This window comes from Stenella coeruleoalba (genome assembly GCF_951394435.1).
Source record: "Stenella coeruleoalba genome assembly, chromosome: 1".
Taxonomy (NCBI): Eukaryota; Metazoa; Chordata; class Mammalia; order Artiodactyla; family Delphinidae; genus Stenella; species Stenella coeruleoalba.
In genome coordinates, this window is record NC_137169.1 from 103,567,482 (window position 1) to 103,592,049 (window position 24,568).

At 40.6% G+C, this 24,568-nt stretch overlaps 2 protein-coding genes across 5 annotated transcripts in view; one reads left to right on the plus strand and one right to left on the minus strand.

Moving 5' to 3' along the window:
* GDAP2 (ganglioside induced differentiation associated protein 2) overlaps positions 1 to 2,457 on the minus strand; it is a 77,825-nt gene extending 75,368 nt beyond the window's left edge. For both annotated transcript variants that reach the window (XM_079931938.1, XM_079931939.1), the window contains exon 1: positions 2,283 to 2,457. The gene's annotated coding sequence lies outside the window, so the exon portion shown is untranslated. The remainder of the gene's footprint in view (positions 1 to 2,282) is intronic.
* Positions 2,458 to 2,563: 106 nt separating this feature from the next.
* Positions 2,564 to 24,568, plus strand: part of WDR3 (WD repeat domain 3) — a 38,248-nt gene continuing 16,243 nt past the window's right edge. Inside the window, exons 1-15 of one of the 3 annotated variants that reach the window (XM_079944389.1) lie at positions 2,564 to 2,615; positions 6,088 to 6,295; positions 7,305 to 7,514; positions 9,816 to 9,934; positions 11,560 to 11,638; positions 12,823 to 12,918; positions 14,170 to 14,283; positions 14,439 to 14,540; positions 15,440 to 15,537; positions 16,472 to 16,579; positions 17,101 to 17,331; positions 20,098 to 20,191; positions 22,610 to 22,711; positions 23,965 to 24,050; positions 24,214 to 24,349. In XM_079944389.1, coding sequence (XP_079800515.1) covers positions 6,125 to 6,295; positions 7,305 to 7,514; positions 9,816 to 9,934; positions 11,560 to 11,638; positions 12,823 to 12,918; positions 14,170 to 14,283; positions 14,439 to 14,540; positions 15,440 to 15,537; positions 16,472 to 16,579; positions 17,101 to 17,331; positions 20,098 to 20,191; positions 22,610 to 22,711; positions 23,965 to 24,050; positions 24,214 to 24,349 — 1,746 coding nt within the window. In that variant the 5' untranslated portion in view covers positions 2,564 to 2,615; positions 6,088 to 6,124. The other 2 variants (XM_079944390.1, XM_079944391.1) reach the window with 2 other exon arrangements.

Genomic DNA, 24,568 nt, shown 5'->3' on the forward strand with positions numbered 1-24,568 from the left:
AGGTTTACCATTCTTTATGTCTTTGTATTTCAATATTTTAAACTTCAAGGTACTTAGATATTTCCGCACAATACCTCTATCCCAACACCAAATCTATTATATTTAAGAATCATTCTATGCAAATAGAAAGAATGACTTTTTCTTTTTAGAAAGTTACTTAGATGGAAAAACAAATGGAAGCAGTCAAATACATCAACAATAAATACAGTATAACAAAAAGATTTCTAAGTTGTGTTAATAGCCCAGGTCAAATTTAACACCATTATTCAAAACCAGCCAAACACATGCTCTCTCTAATGGTGAGTTAGTAGTACCACCTTCATATTAAAAGAACTTTACTATGTTTCATCTATCAATGTCTAAACTGAAGAAGATGATTCCTGTGTACTGGTTTACATGTGTGTGAGTGGCAGGTTCTGGGTCTGCTGTGCTGTGTCGTGACTGTCAGTGTTTCTCTAGTTTTGCAGTAACGCCGTGTTGTTATTTACGCTCTGACAGACTGTCACGTGGTAGGTTCTTTCTCAGGAACTCAATTTAACTATTATTTATTGATATATCATCACCTTTGAAACGCTTTTACTGGCACAACTTATTGTTAAAGTTTTGAATCCAAAAAGTAAAAAGAACTTTACTATGTTTCAATTATAAAATTAATACATTTAGCAATTCCGAAACTTAAGAAACTAAGGTTATGCTCTTGAAGTAGTGCATTGGGAAGTTATAAGATGCATTATCTTAGCACTCAATCGAAGATGCTTACAACAACTTTCATTAAAATTATTTTTTCTGGGAATTCCCTGGCAGTCCAGTGGTTAGGACTGGAGAGGGCGCAGGTTCGATCCCCGGTCAGGGAACTAAGATCCGGTAATCCGCGCGATGCGGCCAAAACATAATAATAATAAATAAAACAAAATTATTTTTTCCATTTGTGATTGTCCTTTCCCATAATATTTAATAATGTTAAATTAATTTTTTAAAGATAAAATCATGACTCATTCTAATACAGAAGTGAACATGGTTCAAGATTTTATTTAACTCACAAAGGAACCAGCCAGATGGTTGATAAAGGGAGTCCCAAAATTGGGCTCATTAATAGATCAGGAATACTGAAATGAATGTACGTGAGGCAAAACTTCCACTCAACCTCTAAAAGACATGTAGAATTTTCATGTCTACAAATAAAATGATTTAGTATTGACAGTAGTTATCTACAGTTTATACAGCTGTAAAATAATTTTCTTAGAATCAGGTAATACAAGGGGTGTCACCGAGATGGAATCTAGACTATGTACTAAAGCACGTTTTTTCCTCATATATATACACATTTTTTCGTATATTAGCCATACACGTTCACCTAAACGCTCCCTTCCCCATCAAACTTATCTGAAGTAAGTCTGTTGCCACAATTTCCTCCCTTCTCATTCATCCAACCCACCGGAGGCTTGTTTCAAACACCTACACTGTTACATCTATTTACAGCCTGATCATATCCATTCTCTACTCTTATCATATGGCAGACTAGGTGAACATGTCTTAAAAACTCAAGAAACGCCTGAAGAAAATCAGGTAATATAGATAAAACTCTATTTTCTAAGCTGGCTGCAGCTATCTTGAAGGCACAGACTTATTTCTTTTATATACCTATATGTTAGCTTTAATCTTCCACAGCTACAGACATCAGAACTCCTTTCTAAACACTTTTATGCAGCCCAAGAATAAAATCGGACAAAACTGCAAGAAAGAAAAGCTAATTCCCACTTGGTGACAGAGCACCTAAAGCCTCAATTACCAAGCAAGGAGGAGTCAGCCCTGGTCACTTCCCCCTCCGGCGACCAAGGAGCGGAAACCAAAAGCCAGACCAATGTCACTCCAGGGACTGCGGAGATCCAGACAACTCAGCATCCTGGGCTCAGCGCCTACCCAGCCCTGATTCGAGCAGCTCTCGGTCCGTGAAACACCCAATCCACACGAGCGACCACACAAACTCGACTCCTGCACCCCAGGACGCGCGCCTCCCCAGGGGCTAGAGCACCACTGTCCCTTGTGCCTGGGTCTGCCTATCCTCTATCTTCTGGTGGGTAACTTCTCCCCGACAGCGCCTCGGGCGAGAGGAATCAGACCAACAGCGGAGGGGGGAGTGCCAGGCTCATTTTTGCGGAGAACTGACAAAACCAGCCCTCTATGCCCGCACCCCCAGCCCTGGCCGAGTCCCGTGCGCCCCCCGCCGCGCCCCCGGCCCGCTCCGCCCCGCCTTCCTTCCCGGCCTCTGTCCCGCCTCTCACAGCATTCCGGCGGGCCCATCCGGGAGGCAGGCACGGCGGGTTAAGTTCCTCGTGGAAAGCGGCCGAGCGGCATCCCCGGACAAGCCTTGCCAGGAGCTCGGCGGGTAAAGCAGCCAAAGTCGCAGGAGGCTGGAAAGACCAGCCGCAGGAGCCCGGGCAGGCGAAACACCGCCTTCCGTTCCCGGCCGGAGCTCACCAATCAGAGCCCAGCTCTTACGTCATTTCCCCCCGAAGGCAAAGGGAACGTCGGGCGGAAGAGGCTCCGCGAGCGGACCCGGAAGGGGTGGGTTCGACGGGCGGGTCCAATCAGCCCGGAGCCTCGTGGAGGCCCAGGTAGGTACCGTAGGCGCGCGGCGGCCGAACGCTTTTTGCTTCGCTCCTCGGGTTTGTTTGGTCCTGGCTGAGGCCTTCCTGGTGCCAGCAGCGGGCGAGGCAGGGGGATTTGGGGCCGGTCTCGAGGGTGGAGGGGCACCTGGGCCACTGCGGGAGCCCCACCGCCGTCCCTGGGAAGCCGGCCGCGGACACCCGAAGCTGGCGCGTGCCGTGTTGAGCTAGTTCACCCGGCGCCTGCAGGGCTCGCCTGAGGATGGTCTGGCAGCGTGGTGGGTGTGCGGAACCCCCACTTCACCCTCTCCTGAGTGAAGAATTGGTTTAGGGACATCTGACAGGTCTGTTCCGGCGGTCCAGCCTTTCAGCGCATCATAGAAGCATGTTTTCGGGGGCTGTGGGTTAAGAAGCAGGGGCATAGAGGAAGGTTAGGGCGTGAGCTCTCTCCGAAAAGCGTCATATACACAACATGCATGTGAGACACAAGTGACCAGTACCAAGATGTATGGAAGATCGTTGAAGTTCTGAGGCAATGGAAAAGGCTTCGAGCATTGGACTAGCCCCAAAGGGAGTGGGCCTCAGAGGGTAACACTTAGGTAGACGGGCGAATGCATGTTATTCTAAGTGGGAGGAACAGTTTGAAGAAGGCAGGTGACAGGACAAAGAGGGAAACCAGCTAGCCCGACAGAAAAGTTTATGCGAGAACTAAAGAGGAATAGATAGGTTGAGTGCTTGCGAACTGCACACTGTTTAGCTCTTAAAGGGTTTTGGGGTAGGATTAGTGCGTTTGAAAAGATTAGTCAGGTAGTATTAATGACTTTTAAAAGAAATGAATGAAAAACATGGAGGTGGAGGTGCTACATAGTGCAGGAACCCAGTGATAAAGAGCTGGAACAGAAAGTAGTGGAAAGAGAAAAGGATCCTCCTTCAGAGAAACAGGTAGAAGTTTCTGACAAAAGAGAAGACGGAAGCAAAGAAATAGTTTAGTGGTTAAAAGAGGAAATTTTGGTGTTTGGTTTGTAATCTGGCTTTGGCACTTAAAACCAGCTGAATGACTTTGAGCTAGCTATTTCATGTCCCTGTGTCTAGTTTCTTTGTCTGTAAAATAGGGATAAGAATACCAATCTTGCAAGGTAACTGTGAAGGATCCTTTTAAGCACTTTACATGTATTAACCCACTTAATTCAATTAATTATGATCAATCCAATTAATAAATATGAAATTAAATGCATATGTTTACTCAGTTATATATATTTTAATGTATCAGTTACCATATAGTAAGCACTCTTTCAGTATTGGCTGTTTAAATAATACTAATGAGCCAAAGGTTACTACAAGGTTTTGAGCCTGAATGGCTTGGAGAGCTGTGTGTTTTAGACTCAGAAAAAAATGAGTAGGGTTCAGGAAGCAAGGTAGGTTTGGTTTTATACACGTTAAATGTGATACTGCAAGGTGTTCGGATGGGGATGTCTAATAAGCTCTTGGAGCTATATAGTTAGTATTCAGGTATGTAAGGCCAGACTGGAAGTAGGGATGTGGTGGGTCCCTGGGCCTAGGCGTGCTGTATGAAGTCTCCAAGGAAAATACTGTGGTAGATGGCGGAAGACTACCATGAACAACAATTACAGTTAAGGGGCTGGGGCCAGAGGAGTAAGATGAATTGGTAAAGAATTGATCAAATGGCCCAGGTGAAGAGCGTTTTTGCCATGTTAATATTATCTTCCCTTCATTTTTAACTGGCTTTATGTTGGTTCCTAGGAGAAGAAAAATGAGGCCTGTAAGTGGTCATTAAAAGAAAGTATTAGTACAGGCATTGACTATTTTCCTGTTAAAGTAGACTAAAACATCAGGTTGTAATAGAAAGAGACCCTGTAGCGTTAAACCAAACAAACTGAACCAACAACAACAACAAACAAAAACAGCTCCAGAAGAAGGCTGTAACTTCTGTTTAGTATTCTTGTGTTTTTTAAGTTGCACCGGTGTTTGGGGGAATACCTTTCACATTTCCATATTAAGAGCAGACAAGCTTAATTTATCTCCTTCACCAGTTGTCTCTTATGGTAACCAAGTGTTTTCAGTGAATTTGATTTAGTGCAGTTGTTAAAACCAAAGCTGGGCCCGCCCGCTGTGGGCAGTCAAGCCAGTCTACTGACACCGGGTTGTGGTGAAGGAAAGTGCACTAATGCTAAGTGCAGCTAATGCTGAGAAGACACCCCTCCCCCACACTGGCTTTCAGGGAAAGATTTTTAAAGTCAAGGTGAGGGAGAGGGGGTGGGGCATGTGATCAGCTGGTGGGCATTTTTCTGATTGGTTGGTGGTGAGGTAATTGGGAGTCAACACCATCAACCTTCTAGTTCCAACTGGCCTGGAGTCTACCTGCTGGTGGTCAGCATTCAGTTAACTTCTTCCACCTGATTGGGGTTTCAGTATCTGCAAAACAGCTCAAGGATATGGTTCAAAATATTATCTCCATAGCCCTTGACGAGGAACCTAAAGATCCTTGATTTTGTTTAATGGCTAAAACTATTTTTATTTTGTCTTGCTTGATTCCTTTGTTTCTGCATTTTCTCACTTCTCTGATTACATTTGCTCTTTGGAACTCAGGGAAGGCTTAGGAGGCTAAAGGTTTTCTACTAACGGGAGGCAGGTGGAGGACATGGTGCGGCGGGGGCGGGGGGGCGAGGGCTGGGGGGCGGCGGTGGTGCCTGACCTGGGAAGGCCCTGTAGTGTCCTGCTCAGTTACACAAGAACTATGGCAACTTTGAAAAACAGTGTGCCAAGGGCAGGTGACTGCCCTGCTTTGGAAATCCAGGGCATACCTGCACGTATTAGTTACAGTAGTTCTCAAAGCGGGGAACCGCAGCAGCAGCATCACTTGAGAACTTGTTAGAAATGAAAAATCTTGCGTCCCACCCCAGACCTACTGAATCAGAAATAGGCCCTGGGGATGTGCGGTGTAGGTGGTTCCCAGCAATTTGTTTTCATAATCCCTTGGGTGATTTAGATACATTCTGGAGTTTGAGAGCCACTGTGCTCGAAGGTAAGTGCCACAAGATCAGGGATTTTGTTTTACTCAACACCATATCTCTGGCGTCTAGATCAGTGCCTGTCTCATTATTAGTAGGTTTACAATAAATGCTCACCAATAAATATTTTCAGTCTCAGGCTGTCCGTCTCCGTGTAAAAACTTTGATGGTAGTTGAATGGGCAGAAGCAAATTGTTAAGCTGCATTGGGGCTACATGTCAGAATTTGTGAGGTGGCCATGACAGTGTGATCAATCCGAAACTTGAGTGAGAGATTACACATTGAGTCAGCAGTGAATAAAAAATGGAGGTGTCTGGGTATTTTATGTCAGTAATATATTCAAAGTAAATGAAGGTTAAGCAACCACAGGTCATGTACTTTTAACTACATGATATGCAGTCGGTGTTTGCCAGCCTAGCAGAACCCAAGAACTCAGTTTTCTTTGTTTGCAGGTGCAGCTGCCTCACTTGTGGTATCAGATGTTAGAACATGGGGCTCACCAGGCAGTACCTACGCTATGTTGCCAGTGCAGTCTTTGGCCTTATTGGCAGCCAGAAGGGTAATATTGTCTTTGTGACACTTCGTGGTGAAAAAGGACGCTATGTGGCAGTACCAGCCTGTGAACATGTTTTCATCTGGGACTTAAGGAAAGGAGAGAAGGTATGCGAGAAATCACCTAGATTGGTATTGATTTATGGGTATTTGAGGGTGGAGGCAGAAGTGGGAGAGCTCTGCTTTGTCATGCACAGACTTTGTCATGCACAGATTTTTTTTTTTTTTATGTGTGTGCCTCTAGAAATTTTTTTTTTCCTTTGGGTCTAGATAGCCAAGTATCACATTCTATTGTGCTCTTCTATACTATATTCTGATAAACCACAACCAAAAGAGCTTACCTCTTGGGTATTTATTTGTAGTGATATTTACAGGTAATTATTTGTAATCATTATTCCCAACATGTTTGTTTTTCTCTGCTTTACCAGTTCTCCATTTTTCAAGTTCTTCTACTTGCCCTCACAACTAGTTACAGAATATTAAGCATTTAAAAGGAATATTGCTATGTTGACTGAATCTTTTTCTTACTTATGCAGATGAGGCCCAACGGTTGTTAAACTAGCCTTTGATATCTTGTATGACTCTGAATTCCCAAGCCTACCACTTCTGCCAAACAAAATACAGGCATTTTGATCTTGTCCACTCACTTTGTGACCTCCAAGAGGTTAATACTTTGATACTTAGTGTCCCCCAGAGTCCCTTGGGGATACATCACTGTAGCACTCCAGTGCCATGCAGGTTGGTTTCTGGGATGGGGCTCAGTTAAATCAAGGATGTGTTTATAACCCTTTATGGAAAATCATTTGGTGTTGACATAGAATAAGGACTTAGTAATTTATTCCATTACCTGGGAAATTTTGGCATGTATTATGCTAATGTAGAGCTTTGGAGAAATAGTATAGTATAGCTTTACCTTTTCTTGAATGTTTCATTACCCTGTACAAATAATAATTTCTATATTAAAGAACTTGAGATAGAGTCCGGAGACTCATTATTATTCATAAGAGCGATTTGGAATTATTGATGCTCTTAATTTTACTGTGCCTGATTATTCCCACACTTTTTCCTTGATGACATGCTTAACTCCTCTACATTGTTTTTAATCTTATTATTTCAGATTCTCATCCTTCAGGGGCTTAAACACGAAGTCACTTTCTTGTGCCCCTCCCCAGATGGGCTGCACTTAGCTGTTGGTTATGAGGATGGGTCTATCCGAATCTTCAGTCTCCTGAGTGGGGAAGGAAATGTGACCTTCAATGGACACAAAGCAGCAATCACTTCCTTGAAGTATGATCAGCTAGGAGGCAGGCTGGCATCTGGGTCCAAGGTGAGACCTTGAATTAAGTGCCCGGACTTTAATCTAGAAAGGAGTGTAAGGCTACTGCTGAAGTAGGTTATTCACAAGCATTGTTGCGTGAAACAGTGGGCACTCGGTGTACAAAATAGTATAGATGGTAGAATAGAGTGAGAGGATGGATATGAATTGGGTGGTTCATTTTGTTTCCTGTCAGATTCACTGATAAAAGACTATTAAATACAGGAACAAGATGAGGATGCCCATGATAGTTACTTTGTAACATCATTGTGGATATGCTACCCAAAACAGTACACAAGTTGGGGGGAACAAAACAAATTGGAAAAGGAGAGTCAAAATGATGATTCTTGGCCATTCGTTTTGGTAAAATCAGTAGCTTTCCTATATCTCAGTCATCAGAAAATAGAATGTAAATGATTCCATTTACAAAAGTATGTTAAGTAATGGACACAAAAATACTGTGAAACTTTACTAAAGAATGTAACAGAAGACTTGAGTGAATAGAGACACAAACCATGTTCTTGAATGGCAAGACAAAGTATTGAAAAGACGCTCATATGTTCTAATTAGTTTATACAGATAAAGCAATTTAAATATCCCAAAGGTCTTTTTGTTGTTGTTTTAGAATATGACCAAATGATTTAAAAGAACATATTGAAAAAACAAATGAATAATAAATAGCAGAATTTTGGGAAAAAATAAAAGGGTTTCAGATTTCTTTTTTCAGGGTTAGATTTAAGAAGTTTCAGATATTAAAATGCATTATGAAGTCATAACTTATAATGTGTTATATTAACCTGGCATTAATACAAAATAGTCAGATAGATTACTGTAACCAAATGGGAATCCAAGAAACAAATCCACTTGATATATTTTAAAGATGACATTTTTGATGAGTAGATAAATGATGGATTACTTATGAAACAGGACTTAAACAGTTGGCTAACTGTTTGAGGGGAAATTTAAAGTTAAAACTTTACCTCATACTGTGTACCAAAGAGTCACGGATTAAAGACTTAAATGTTAAACCATGATATTTTAAGTAAACTAGAAGATATATAAATAAATATTTATTTGATATCAAGGTGGAAAAAGACTTCAAGCATATCAGCAAGGAAAGAAATTATAAAGGAAAAGACTGATAAATTTGAACGCTTGATATTTGAATATTTAAAACATTTGTGCATTTAAACACTATAAAGAAGTTGTCAAGAGTAAATCCTAAGAGTTCTCATCCCAAGGAGAAATTATTTTTCCTTTTTTTCTTTTTATTATATCTATATGAGGAGATGGGTGTTAGCTGAACCTATTATGGTAATCATTTCACAATATATGTAAATTAAACTGTCAGGCCGTATGCCTTAAACTTACACAATGATGTACATCAATTATTTTTTCAATAAAACTGGAAAAAATAAAGTTAAAGGACAATGAAAAAGGGAAAGTATTTAATAGTTCCACCATGAAAGGGAAGGATTAATGTGTCTTAATAACCAAGAAACAAGTGAAAAATAAGACCCAAAGGAAGATGAAAGACAAGACTTGGCAGTTCAAAGGAGGTGCATAATGGCCAGTAATCACCATAGAGCATGTACAGAATTTCTCATTGGTATTCAGAAATGCAAATCAAATAAACATTGAGACAGCCTTTCAACTTTTGAAATTGGCACTGTTTTTTGAGCAACTGATAATATCCAGAGATGAAGGGATGGGAAAACTGGCATTGTCATACATATCCTTGGTGGACCTTTAGATTGGTGTAGCCTTTCTGGAGATCACCCTGAATTGCAGACTTAAGATAGAAATACCTTTTAACCCAAGAATTTCCCTTTTTAGTTTTTATTCTGATCAGAGATATGTACAAAGATAGAGGTACAAGAATGTTCATTTCCACATATCTATGATAGCAGAAAATTGGAAACTGCCTAAATGGCTGAAATAGAAAAAATTTAAAGTAAATTATGGTATATCCTTAAGGTTGGTTATTATGTGACCAGTAAAAATGAGAACAGTGTGGAAAGACATGGAAGTATATTAAATGAGAAAAAGGAGGAGAGTTATACAGTGATAGGAATAGCATGATCTCAGTTAACAACATGTATGTATACATAAAGACTAGAATAGTATACAACAAAATATCTGTGGTGGTTATATCTGGATGGTGAAATCAACTGGTGTTTGGTTCCTCTGTGCTTTTCTGTATGTTTTCCAAATTTTCTATAAGGACTACATATCAACTTTGTAATAAAAATATTGTTTGTCAAGTTAGGCCTTATGTGGTAAAGAAAATTCTTCTGTATTTGATTCCTTTAGGACACAGATACTATTGTGTGGGATGTGATCAATGAAAGTGGCCTCTACCGTCTAAAGGGGCACAAGGACGCTGTTACACAAGCATTGTTTCTACGAGACAAGAATCTGCTAGTTACTAGGTAAAGAAATAATAAGTTTCGTTTCCATTTTTCTCTAGGTGAATTCATTGGCGAGGTTTTCAAAGGGAATTTGTTTCATTCCTTACTCGTATCTCCGCACTGTACTCAAGCTCATGTGCTAGTTTCCTCTTCTCGCTGCTTTTCCTCTCTCTTCCCCTCCCTTCCCCTCCCCTCCCTTCCCAAACAGTGTCATAGATGCTGTCCAGAGTTATTTATAGCATTTTTTAATTCCCTTTTCTGATTTGTCATTATTTTCCCCTGATACCAGCTTTTCCATAATTCCTTAACTCTTCAACAGACCTTGTATAGGATGAGCTGTCTACTTTCTGGATCCCTAGAAAGTCAGAAAAGCCGAACATGGAGCAGTGGGCAGATGCGAATACCAAATGTTTGTCTTAGCCTGCCTCTTGAGAAGAGACATACTCCATACTTAGGCCTTCTGAACATCTCATAGGTTGAACCATTTGAAATTTCCATTTGTGTGGGTTAAAAATGATAGGTCAGATATCAGCAATTTCATATATCAGCAATTTCATATAGCTCAACTTAATATAATAGTTATCATTCCTAAGGAATGACCACCCAGGAAAGTTTGGGATCTTAAGTTTTGCCAGGCAGTAATTAGAAGAACCATAGTAATTAGAACCATAGAAGAACCAGAAGGCAGTGTAGAGGAGCAGCACGAAATGCTGTACCAGTGGTGGATTTGTTCCTGTGGGATAGGATGCAGGGACATTAGTGTGTCTTGTTCAGATAACACATTCTGTGAGGCAATGACTCTACTGCTCTACTAGAATATACATACACCTTATAGCTTAGGGAATGTAAGGGAAAGGAAATAACACCGTGAGGCGGGATTATATAGCAAAGACTTTGTAAATTGGGTTTTTGGTTTTTTCCAGTTTTGTCTTGAAGCAGGATTATATTAGATTCACATTGGTGAAGAAGCAGGGAACAGGCATTTGAGGCAGGAATAGTAGAGCCCATTGGCAGGGAGATTAAGTGCCAGTTAATGGGAGGTTTTGGGAATGGTGCTGAAGAGCTTGATTTTGAATCCATAGAGAACCTTGAGTTAGTGCAAATTTAGAAGATTAAGATTATCTGACAGTAATGTATTGGATGTGAGGGAACAGAATAGACAGAGACCAGATAAGTTATTAAAATAATTCGGGCAGTAGGACCTAACTTCAGGTTTGTGTACAGAAATGGATTGGAAGGAATCGAGGCTTGGAGACTTCCCAGAGGAGGCGTTTTCAGGACCTAGAGACTAGCTGGACATAGGAGACAAGGGAGCAGGAGAGGTCTAAGATGTTTGTGTGTTAGAATGAAGGAATGTTGATGCTGTGGTGATGGAAATGGTGGTCAACTGGTCAAGTTCTGCGTTCTGTAGCACTCTGAATTCAAGGTTATTTTTGTGCTTACAGATGGAACATTTTATTTTTCTACCTGAGAATAGACATATAAAGAGTTAGGATTCTTTACTTTTTAAAAGAAAGGTCAGGTAAATAGTAGCATTAGACATCATTGCTGTGTATTGTCTTTTTAAGGCAACAAATAAGTCCTTGATTTTCCTGTTAGTTCAGTGATTCTTCCTAATAAGATTTTTTTCCTATTTCTTCTTCTAGTGGGAAAGATACCATGGTGAAATGGTGGGACCTTGATACCCAGCACTGCTTCAAAACAATGGTCGGCCACCGAACTGAGGTATATGTAGGGTCATGGGCCCAGGGAAAGAATAGCAAGGCAGAGAGGAAAAGATGGTTTCTTCCCTGGCCCTTTCATGACTTTGTTTTTACTGCTAACAGTAATCAACATGTACTGTCTTTAGAGAGAGAAGTTGGAGTGGTGGACAAAGTGCCAACCGTCAGAGCAGATGCAGCTGCTCTGGCATTTGGTAGAAATTGGCCTCGCATAAGTTTTTAACCCATGAATATGGGTTTCATCACTTCTAAATTATAAGTATCCACCTTTATAATCGTAGGGAAGTTTAATGATACTGTGTATACAGTGCCTGGCCCGGTGACGTGTAAATAGCAAATTGTAGCCATTATAATAATTACCTGAACATAGATCTGTTCAATAGAGATCAGGGAATATTTTACATCTTTGCATCCTCCTTTGTGCTTTGTTCATACCAGGCATAGGTGAAGGTGATTAAGGGGTACAAACTTCCAGCTATAAAATATGTAAGCCATGGGATGGAATCTACACATAGGGTATATAGTCAATAATATTTTAACAACTTTGTATGGCGATGGATGGTAACTGGTCTTATTTTGGTGATCATTTCATGATGTATAAAAATATTGAATCACTGTGTTGTATGCCTTAAACTAATTTAACATTGTTAATTATAACTCAATTACATATATTTTTGTATATATATGCCCTAGAATATATGAGGAATATACACACCCTAGAATTAATGAGGAGGAAAAGCAGATTCTTTCTTGATTTGCAACAGTACTGTTGTTTTCATTATTTAGTTAGTTCATGGATGTTTGAGGCTAAAAATTATGCTCTGATAGACGTTAATGGGGCACCTTTCATTTGCAAGGCACTGCTGAAATCAGAGAAGTGCCACGCTTGAAATCATTATTTTGAGTGGCTTCTAGTTAGGATTTATTCTGAACAGCCATTATCTAAATTTAAGGATAGGAAATTACAGAGAAACTGCTAGTTACCCCATAAACAACACTTCCACCACAGATCATTTTCTTTCTCAAAGTGAGCTTTCTTGTAGTGTATTTTGAAAGGGTTGTCTTAATATTAGACTTTGCAATGTCAAAGAGATTTCACTACAGTGTACTTAGACTTTTGGAATGTCATGTCATGCATCCTGGAGTCCCTTAATAACCATATTATTTGAATCTTTTTATACCCTGTAGGTGTGGGGGTTGGTTCTGGTGTCAGAAGAAAAGCGACTCATCACTGGGGCTTCTGACAGTGAGCTGAGGGCTTGGGACATAGCTTACCTGCAAGAGGTAATTGCTTTTTTTCTGATCATGGGCAGTGTCATGTTTTAGCAATTTCATAGGCTTGCTGAATTTAGAATCAGATGTAATTTTTGAGTACTTCACATACTATTGGAATTCTCTCTTACTGTGATTTCTAAACAACTTTTTTTCTTCATTCTGTGGTTCATTTGCACTTGGAAGAAGGATAGCTTTAGGCTGACAGCTCTTGGTAATGTTAATGTTTTAGTGTGTAGGGCTCTTAGCTTTATATTCCTTGACCTTTGGGTGTCCACGGATGGACTTCCGAATATCTGTGACCCTCTTCCGTCAAACAAAAATCTATGTGAAATTTGTGTATGTTTATATAAATATGTATATCCTGAGAAGATCTGTCACATTTTCTCAGATCATCAAAGATTTTGCGTGAATGAAAGGTGTTATAGACCTTAGGGTTTAGCTGGAGTTAGGTGTGTGGTGGTGTGTCCAGTAGCCATTTTGATGGGTTCTTCATTAGTAGGCTAGGGTTTATCTTTTTTTTATTTAAGGAGAAAATGTAACCTCTCTTGCAATGTCTTTCAATTTGTAATGCCAATATGAATCTTTCCCTCTAGAATATGGTAGATTTTTCACCTAAGAAGGTTTTAAAATTAATGAGGTCATATCATTTTTTCACCTTGTTATGAAACAATAGTCCTTAGACTGTAGAAAGTTATTGGAGCTGGTATAATGAATAATGTTTTGTTTGTGTTCTTGATGTGGTCAGTTTTTAACACATTCTGATGAATGTGCTGTCGTTGAAGAGGTTTGATCAGAGAGATCACTAAATGGAAGTTATCAGTGGCTATAAGGACAGGTTTCTAAGTCATTAGGGGGGAAAATCACCTCCTGGAACAAATTATTTCAGCTTTTTTTTTTTTTTTAAATAAATGTATTTATTTATTTTTGGCTGTGTTGGGTCTTCATTGCTGCACATGGGCTTTCTCTAGTTGTGGCCAGCAGGGGCTACTCTTCATTGCGGTGCTTAAGCTTCTCATTGTGGTGGCTTCTCTTGTTGAGGAGCACGGGCTCTAGGCACGCAGGCTTCAGTAGTGTGGCTTGCGGGCTCTAGAGCGCAGGCTCAGTAATTGTGGCGCATGGGCTTAGTTGCTCTGCGGCATGTGGGATCTCTCTGGACCAGGGCTCGAACCCATGTCCCCTGCATTAGCAGGCGGATTCTTAACCACTGAGCTACCTGGCAAGCCCTATTTCAGCTTTTATTTTCCCATTTTTATAAAACAGATTGAAGACCCAGAAGAACCAGAGCCCAAGAAAGTCAAAGGGTCTTCCCCTGGAATACAGGACACACATGAAGCAGAGGATGGTACCCTTGAGATGGATGAAGCTCCTGAGGATGTAATTCATTTTTGTTTCTTACCTTCAGTTGAGTTGAATGGTGGGAAAGTATTCATTTTAGGGAAGATCTTTGTCACCTGCATTTCTTGGGATCATGTCTTTTCAGGGGTCAACAGAACTATCAACCTTCATCTTTTCTCTTGCTTCCTCTGCAGCGCATCCTTACATGTAGAAAAGCTGGTTCCATAATGCGGGAAGGAAGGGACAGAGTTGTGAACCTTGCAGTCGACCGGACAGGCAGGATTCTTGCTTGCCATGTGAGTACCAGGCTTAGAAGAAAATAACAAGGACTTGGCTCTTCCTTTAGAGACTTGTTCTTCTTTCGTATTCAGTGTGGAGGTGAATTTTTCTTTGGTCCTGTTAAGATTTCCTTATATGGTATTGTGTGGACCTGTATTCCCTAAATTCTGTTAGCCCAACAACAGTAATTGCTCTTCTTCTTCTTCTTATTAGCAAACATTTATTAAATCCCTGCCTTTCTAAACAATTTAAAAGTATTAACTTCTTTTTTCTGTTTTTTTTTTAAACATCTTTATTGGAGTATAATTGCTTTACATTGTTCTGTTAGTTGCTGCTGTATAACAAAGTGAATCAGCTATGCGTATACATATATCCCCATATCTCCTCCCTCTTGCGTCTCCCTCCCACCCTCCCTATCCCATCCCTCTAGGTGGAAACAAAGCACCGAGCTGATCTCCCTGTGCTACGCGGCTGCTTCCCACTAGCTATCTGTTTTACATTTGGTAGTGTATATATGTCCATGCCACTCTCGCACTTTGTCCCAGCTTACCCTTTCCCCTCCCCATGTCCTAAAGTCCATTCTCTATGTCTGCGTCTTTATTCCTGTCCTGCCCTTAGGTTTTTCAGAACCAATTTTTTTTTTAAGATTCCATATATATGTGTTAGCATATGGTATTTGTTTTTCTCTTTCTGACTTACGTCACCCTGTAAAAAGCATTAACTTCTTATTTAGTCTCAGAGTAACATTGTAGAAAGTGGTGAATTCCCACTTTACAGATGAGACAGCAATCCCAACGAGATTAAGTTGTCCATGGTAATACAACTAGTAAGGGAAGAAAGAGAAATGTTCTTACAGAGAAAAAGCTAAATTACAAATTGCCTCTCCTGGACTCACATCAACCTTTTGCCTTTCTAGGGGACTGATTCTGTGCTAGAAGTGTTTTGTATCCTTTCCAAGGAGGAAATTCAGAAGAAAATAGACAAGAAGATGAAGAAAGCTAAAAAGAAAGCAAAGTGTGTTTTCTTAATATTTACTACTAGTCAACAAGTATCGTGGGTGGGCCACATAGTACTGAAGGAAAAACTATGGCTTCTTTAAAGGAGTATTTACTCTGTTTTCAATTACCATTAAATGCTAGGGAAGATTTTATGGCGTGCTGGTAGTCCAAGTTTTTAATTTCTAAATACAGCTTCATAACTATCATATTCCTGGGTCTTGCACTCAGAGCCACACAGAACGAGAAAGGCAGTACAGATATTCAGACATGGCTTCTAAATGATTTAATTCTGAGAGGCTAGCAGTGTGTCTTCGGTGACAACAGCCTATACAGAAGGAATCCAGGTTGCATAGTGCTGACCTTTGGGACTGTGAGAAGGAAGACTGGTTGGACAGTTACATAATTGGAGTTTGGGGGCAGTATAACCTTACAATAAATAGGTCATTATAGCCATAGAAATCAGTTTCTCAGTGGTTGAAATTTATCAAGTCTCAAAGAAATAAAAAGTCACCAGTTTTTAAAATTTTTTATTTGCCAAAGCAAATCTTTTGAGACCTCTGGGTTTTTTTTGGCATAGTTGGGTTATAAGTGCAGAGTAATGGGTTTTCTAAAAAGTCCTGAAGTTAGAGAAGTTTACCAGAAACACTTCAGTGGGATAGTTTGAACTATAAAGACTTGTCCCCAGAAATTTTATGGGCTTTTGCATTCAGAATCCGTTTATTGAGGGTACCCATAGGATGGAATAACACTTCATATTAATTGCGTTGTGGTTCACAAAGCGTTTTTACGTACACTACATTGTTTAATTCTCATGGTAATCCGTGTGGTTAAGTGACTCTTCCGGGTTCAATAAAGGTTGTTGGTCTCAGACCAGAGCTTGACTCAAGTAATAGCAAAGCTTCTTCTAGAAAAGTGATAGCATGATAGTCTTTTTTTTTTTTCTCCTCTAGATTAAATTCTTGCAAAGAGGAGGAGGAAGACCTTGAAGTCAATGTTGAAATGACTCTGCAAGATGAAATCCAACGGGTGACTAATATCAAAACTTCTGCCAAAATCAAGTGAGTGAAAATGTAGTAGCTGAGGTATCTGAAAGAAGTATCTGAAGTGTTGCTACAAAATTGTATCGGCTTTTCCCACTATTTGTAAGCAGTCTCTGCAAATTACGTATCTGGAGGTGGTAATCGTGGCCTCAGCTCCTGCCTCTCACCATGGGCCCACTTACTCATCATCTCATATTTGTTTTCTTATGATAGCTTTTTAGCTTTTTACTTACAGTTCTTTGCTGCCAGTTAAAAAGAAAAATGTATACCCCACATTCCAAAAGGATTTGCGGTCACTTATAAAAAAGAATACATGCACAGAAACAAGTCAGAGCCAGTATCTGAGCTCAGGTTTCTTGGACTTAAAAGCCTATACTAGACGACTGTCCAATACTCAGAGCACTCTTATTTGTAAAATCCTTTATACTTGTTCAAACTTTGTATAGATGGAGGGCATTGCAAAGCTTTTCTCCTAGAAAAAAATTAACCTTGTGAGCTAAGATGGTTGCTGGAACATTTATGAATATTTTCTCATGCAGATCCTTTGACTTGATTCATACTCCTCAAGGAGAGTTAAAGGCTGTCTTCCTTCTGCAAAACAACTTGGTGGAATTATATTCACTGAATCCATCCATGTCAGCTCCTCAGACTGTCAGGACAAACAGAATTACCATCGGGGGTCATCGCAGTGATGTGCGGACTTTGTCATTCAGCTCAGACAATATCGCTGTCCTTTCAGCAGCAGCTGATTCCGTTAAGATATGGAACAGGTTTGTGAAATGATGCTTTCTATAGCTTTATCCAATCGTGTTTTCTTCCCTTTGAGTTAGTTTTTAATACTCTTGATGGTTAGTTATTCTTAGGGCCCTAAATACAGTTCTCTCAAAATGTATCTTCAGTGCATTTTGACTGTAGGCCTGTGGAGTTTAGAGTAGGAAAAATTGCCTTTTTAGATTTGGTATAAAAAATGTAAGTTTATTCCATGTCTGAAGCTTATTGCTGTACTTGGCTAGAGAAAAACACAAGCATACTTCCTACTCTAAATTCAAATAGGCTCTTAGTGCTTTACAGTAATTTTACCATGATTTCTCATTCCTCACTTTCCTAGATGACTATTTCACATGTTCTTACCGCTCCTCACACCTCACACCTGTAGCCCCTTTAAGCTGATGACCTTGCCTCCTAGTTCACTGAAGAAATGGAATCATCTAGAAAATGTTCATATGCTCCCACCTTAGCTGCATCTGTAGCCACATAATCTTTCTTCCTATGACTGTTGGTGCTCCTAACCAAAAGGTAATCACAAGCTATATTTCTCCTTCTAGCAATTTTCCTCCCTCTCTTGCATCATTAATCTTCCCTCTCTGTTGGGTTGTTCGCATCAGCATACAGATACACTGTAATATCTCCCACCTTGAAGGAAATAATCCTGTTTCATCCTTATCTCTCTGTCCAATTATCTCCCCCCATCCTCTGACTCCTTTTCTCCATCAGACCTTTATCCCCACCATTTCACCAAAACAGCTCTTGTCATCTCATCAGTGGTGTTCATGTTTCAAAATCCAGTGACCAATAAGCTTCGTTTGACACTGTCTTTGAATTGATAACTTTTCTCCTCTTTGAAACAGTTTGAATTTCATTACTTCCTCTTTCTCTGCTGGCTGTTTTTTTTCCTCAGTCTTGGCTAGACCCTTTTTATTTTGCTGACTTCTAACTGTTGGAATACTTCAGGGCGGAGTCTTTGAAAGTTTTCTCTGTCTACACTCACTTTCTGTGATCTCTAGTCAGGTGGCTTTCTATAAGCTGATGACACTTAAATTTCTATCTCTAGCCATAGCCTCTTCCTGAACTTCAGACTCATATGTCCAAAGCTTTTGTTTGTATCACCCTTGGATGTCTAATTAGGCATCTCAGATTTTTATATGTCCAAACCATACTTGTGATCTTCATTTCTTCAATAGTCTCCCCACCCTCTGTTCCTACAGACTTCCCCATATTAGTAAATAATTACTTCCTGTGGTTTTTCTAGCCCAAATCCTTGTAGCCAGTCTTGATTCTCTCATGTCCAGTGCATTAGCAAATACTATCAGCTCTGCCTTCAAAACTTCCCTGGTGGTCCAGTGGTTAAGAATACACCTGCCAATGCAGAGGACATGGGTTCGATCCCTGGTCTGGGAAGATTCCACATGCATGGGGCAACTAAGTCCGTGTACCACAACTACTGAGCCTGCGCTCTAGAGCCTGCGAGCCGCAACTACTGAGCTTGCGTGCCACAACTACTGAAGCCCGCGCACTCTAGAGCCTGTGCGCTGCAACTCCTGAGCCCACACGCTGCAACTACTGAAGCCCACCTGCCTAGAGCCCGTGCTCTGCAACGAGGAGCCACCGCAATGAGAAGCCCGCACACCGCAATGAAGAGTAGCCCATGCTCACCACAACTAGAGAAAGCCAAGACGCAGCAATGAAGACCCAGTGCAGCCAAAAATAAATTAAAAAAAAAAAAATGAGTGTTTAAAAAAAAAAAACTCACCTGGAATTCAACCACATCTCATCACCTGCGCTGCCATGACCTGGTTCAAACCACCAACATCTCTTATCTGGATTGTAATAGCTTTTTGACCAGTCTTCCATGCTTCCTTACTTGCCCCTCTGTGGTCTATACTCAACACAGCGGCCAGTGTAATCTTTTTATAATGGAAGTTATATCACTTCCAGGAGCTCCATCTCACAAAGACTAACTACAAGCCACAGTCCTTACAGACATTGTCTCTTACCACTCTCCCCTTCTCCAGTGGAGCCACCCTGGCCTTCTCGTTATCCCTTACAGGCGACAGGAGCGTGCCTGTGTCATGGCTGTTGTGCTCCCTTTCTGCGTGGAACCATATTCCCCTTTTGGCTAAGGCTTTCTCCCTCTCTTCTCATCACATGGCCATCCTGCTATCCCCTTCCCACCCTTGTACTCTTGGTCCCCTTCCCCCAGGTGCTGTGTTTCTCCATAGCACCTGCTAGCACCTGCTACACCAATATTTGTCTCATTTCCAGAGGATGTTAAGCTTTATGAGATTTGGGGCCTCTTCTGTTTAATTCATTGTTATATCTCCAGCACCTAGAACGGTACCTGGCATTCAGTAAATGTTGAAGGAAGTGGGCATTTGATATCTGTTTGTTGCATGGATGAATGTTTATGGTCCAGTAAAATGAACTGTACTTGTAAGGATACAGTATGCTAATTCGACTTGCAGTCCTCTGGCCTCACTTCTTTGTAGTGGCAGTCTGTTGAGCCCAGCAGATGCTTTTCTCAGCTCTTTCGTAGAATCTGTTCCTTAGGATTGGGAGCCGCCATGAAAGAAAACAAAGTTAGGTGCCGCTTACTAATTTCTCCCTTCACTGTAATAAGCCGGGGTTATTCAGACTTTATCCTTTCTCATATTGATCATTCTGTGTGGCTAAGTTTGTATGAAATGTACATGCTGACCTCTCAGATGGAGAAGCAGGTTCTCTTAACATACAAGTTCTTTATTCCTTCTTTCTCACAGGTCTACACTGCAGTGTATTCGCACGATGACCTGCGAATATGCACTTTGCTCATCCTTTGTACCTGGTGATCGGCAGGTGGTCATAGGAACAAAGGTAAACAGGCTTTTCCATGGATTTGGGGGACTTTTTCTACTCAGTTATTCTTAAAGTTGTTTGAGAAATATGCTTTCTATTTTAACATATGGGAAATGTATTAGGGCCAGATAGTATGAGAGGGTGTTAGTTCATTGCCCTTTTTTTTGAGGTTTTTATTTTTATTTAATTAATTTATTTTGGGCTGCATTGGGTTTTCGTTGCTGCACACAGGCTTTCTCTAGTTGCGGCGCAAACGGGCCAATCTTCGTCACGGTGCATGGGCTTCTCATTGCAGTGGCTTCTCTCGGGCTCTAGATACACGGGCTTCAGTAGTTGTGGCTCATGGGCTCCTGAGCGCAGGCTCAGTAGTTGTGGCTCACGGGCTCCTGAGCGCAGGCTCAGTAGTTGTGGCTCACGGGCTCCTGAGCACAGGCTTAGTAGTTGTGGTTCACGGGCTCCTGAGCACAGGCTTAGTAGTTGTGGCTCACGGGCTCCTGAGCGCAGGCTAAGTAGTTGTGGTTTGCGGGCTCTAGAGGGCAGGCTCAGTAGTTGTGGCGCGTGGGCTTAGTTGCTCCGTGGCATGTGGGATCTTCCCGGACCAGGGATCGAACCCTTGTCCCCTGCATCAGCAGGTGGATTCTTAACCACTGCACCACCAGGGAAGCACGAGGTTTTTATTTTTAAGTTTTGTTTTCTTTGTGTTTTTTTTTTTAAACCAAATCTTATGTCACATTACAAAGAAAATTAAAATCATGACCTTGAGATAACCGTCACTAACATTTTGGAGATCAGCCTTTCATGCATCTTTTTATGAGCACACGTGTAATTGTGTTTTGAGAAGACTGATGATAAAAGACATTAAGTACCAGCATCATGCGTGGCAGATAGAAGCATTTGGTAAAGACAGCCTGACTGATGAAGTCCTCAGCTGCTAATCAGATTGGGAGATAACCATGAGGGAATAAGCAGACATGGATTTGGATTCAGGTTCTTCCCCTTACGAAATGGGTAATTTGGAGAAAGTCATATAACTTCTCTTAGTGTGTTTCATTATCTACACAATGGAATGGTGACACTTGCTTTTTCGCAGAGCCTTTTCTGCCAGATGGGCCTAGGTTAGAATCCCAGCTCTTCCACTTACTGGCTATAAGACCTTTTGGGCAAGTTACTCAACCCTGTGAGCCTTAGTTTTTTCATGTAAAATGATGTAAATAACCTGCCTCACAGTCTGCAAAGCACTTAGCACAGAGACTGGCTCCCAGCAAATAACTAATAAATAAGAACTAGTAGCAGAAGTAGCACGAATGGTAGTAGTAGGGGTGGTAGTGGAAATAAAGTGGAATAAGGTCTATGGAATATTTTGAAAAGTGCTTTGCAAGTATTTGTCATTATTATCCCCCTAAACTAATGCCATGTGCGCATGATTATTTTATTAGAAAAACCTATGTTATCATAATGGATATTTTTGGTCCAGCAAAAAGTGTAAAATAAGCTGGAGAGATTTTAGGGTCAGTGTCAGTGAAAGAACATTAAATTTCAGTTAAAAGTTTTCCTCAGTTTTCATTCATTCTTTTAACAAATGTCCATTCACTATCTGCTATTGGGAAAACATTTTGCACATTGCTTCAAAGACTATTTGTATGACTCAGACAGAATCCCTAGCCTAGTCTCTGTGCCGTGCTGCTAACATACATGATCTCATTTCATCCCCACAACAGCTTAGAGGGGTTGGTGATATAAACTCCATTTTTCAGATGGAAAAACGGGCTCACGGAGATGAATTTACGCACAGTCAGAGTTAGAGAGAAGCAGCCCTGGGATTCAAGTCTTCCCCTTACGTTCTTTCCACCACGTGTGCACAGGCTTGTCATAGAGCAGGCTTTGCCACTGTGTGTGTTCCGTGCTGGCACCATGACCACAGCATATACATGGTCTAAACAGGAAGCGTGGCTGATAGCTTTCTAAGCTACTGTATTTTGTTTTTTTCAAGTTCATTGCCCTCCCTAGCATTGTAGGTAGTATTTCACATTATCAGTGTATTCTAGAGGGGGAAATCAAGAGTTGGTTAAGCCAACTACCATAGAGGATAGTCCACTTAAAGGACTGATGAAGTTTTTTAAAGGTTTTTAAGTTCCCCATTTGCTCTTATGTTTATTCTGATATGCCTGTGGCCATGATATTTACCTTTTGAAGTTGAGGAAACCAGTGGAAGTGACAGTAATCCTCTACTACAAGGTTGTACTGTTCCTTAGTTGTACAGTATAGCAACCCTGCCAGGATTAACCCAACATGTCCGTAGGGGATTTAACAACATTTATTCACAGAGGAAGTACAGAGCATGGACCGTGGAAGCCCGTTTCCTAAGCAGTTAGCTACATTGTTGCTGCTTGGTTATGAAACTGTGTAGGTTGTGTGTTCATTTTGTGTCTTCCAAAGACAGGAAAGCTGCAGCTTTATGACTTGGCCTCAGGAAATCTGCTGGAGACAATAGATGCACATGATGGAGCTTTATGGTCCTTGTCTCTCTCTCCAGATCAGGTAACTAAACCAGATGTTAAGATCTGGGCTTCAGTACTCTGGCTGTACTTCCCATTTCTTATATCAAGTTCTACTGCTGCCTAACAGGGATTTGTCTCAGGGTTTCTTTAAAGAAAGCCCACTTCTGTCTAATGTCTAGCTTTTATATATGATGCCATATCTTGTGCCTGATAATATGAATAGCTGTCATTATGTTTTGAAATCTTGTTCAGCTGCTGTTCATCATCAGCTCCATGACATCAAATTGCTTACCCTCCTGACTTTGTACCAGTGGTTTGTGATACTTCTTAAGAGGAAATACTTCCTGGGGCAACACAATGTGGAGGATAGAGTAGACTTTTGTGCTCCCCTTTTAGTCCATACATCTATGACTATATAAATCTAGTGATTTTTTAGTAAATATGTGAACCTTTTCAAGTCAATAACTGTATTTCCCTTCAAAGGAGTCACCCTGGAGAACTGTGTACTTATTCCAGTAATGGTGCTGTTGCTCAGAACATTTTGAGATATTTTTTGACAACACCTTAGGGGGTTGTGGCCCATTTATTTGAATACTCCCAATGGTGGCAAACCTTCATTCATTGAAAGTAGATATTTTTGGAAAAAAACGGAACCTGGAATTTAGACTGGGTAATGCCATTTGGGGTCAGAAATGAAACAGCATTTAAAATTTAAATAGTACCAACATCTAGCGTTTGTAGAGTGTTCTCTTTTCCAAAGTGTTTTCACGTCCATCATGTCATTATTGTTATTTTCACAATGATTTTATAAACTAGGTAGTCTTTACAACTGCACCAACACTGAGGGTCATTATAAGGTTATTTTCCCATGTTACAAATCTCTGAAATAGCAGAATAGACATTTGAGATGTAGTTTTCTGACTCTATAGTCCTTATAGCTTACACTAACACTAAAATGTGATAAAACCAATTGAATACTTCATAGCAAATTCTTTTGACTGTTGCCTTACCCTGCAGTGTTCATTGAGTCTTTCTTCCTGATGCTGAATGAAAGTATAACTAGAACTTTACACTAGTTATCATCTGACTACATTAGTCTCTGCTAGGAGTTCTCCAGTAGGATCTGTGGTGGCATCCCATAAAGAGCAATGAAGGGAGTTAAGGAAAAACCACATATCCTAATTCTTACCCCATGCCATTAAATAAAAATGGTCTTTTATACTATTTTCAGGTGTCTTATTAAAGTTTCTATACTAAGATATTTTTTTAACGGAAATGTCATTTGATTTTCAGCGTGGCTTTGTGACGGGTGGTGCAGATAAATCTGTCAAGTTCTGGGATTTTGAGTTGGTGAAAGATGAAAACAGTACCCAGAAGAGGTGAGTGGACATTTTTTATTTGTGTCCATTTTTGGGGAGGGAAAATCGGGAACCATTGAATGGGTTTTTGACATGTATTGATATTTCTGTTGAGCTCCAGAGGGTTTTTGGAATTTTTTTGTGCCTTCATACTCATTTTTCTTGATGCTTTCTGTAATGCTAGGCTTTCTGTGAAGCAAACCCGAACCTTGCAACTAGATGAAGAAGTTCTGTGTGTCAGTTACTCTCCCAATCAAAAGCTGTTGGCTGTGTCTTTGCTGGACTGTACTGTGAAAGTTTTCTATGTTGATACTTTAAAGGTACAATGGTTATGCCTATGGGTATTTGCTTTCTTTCTGACTGACCTTGGGTTGAGACTATAAAGAAGTGTCCTTGAGTGTTCCCAGCAGTAGTATGTTTCTAAAAATTTGTGAATCAAAACATTGCAAGTACACTAGGAAGGCTAGGGTTTTAAAAGAATCCTTTGGTTCATAAATTTTGTTTAAAGCAAGTTGTATTTCATATGTTCAGAAAATCTG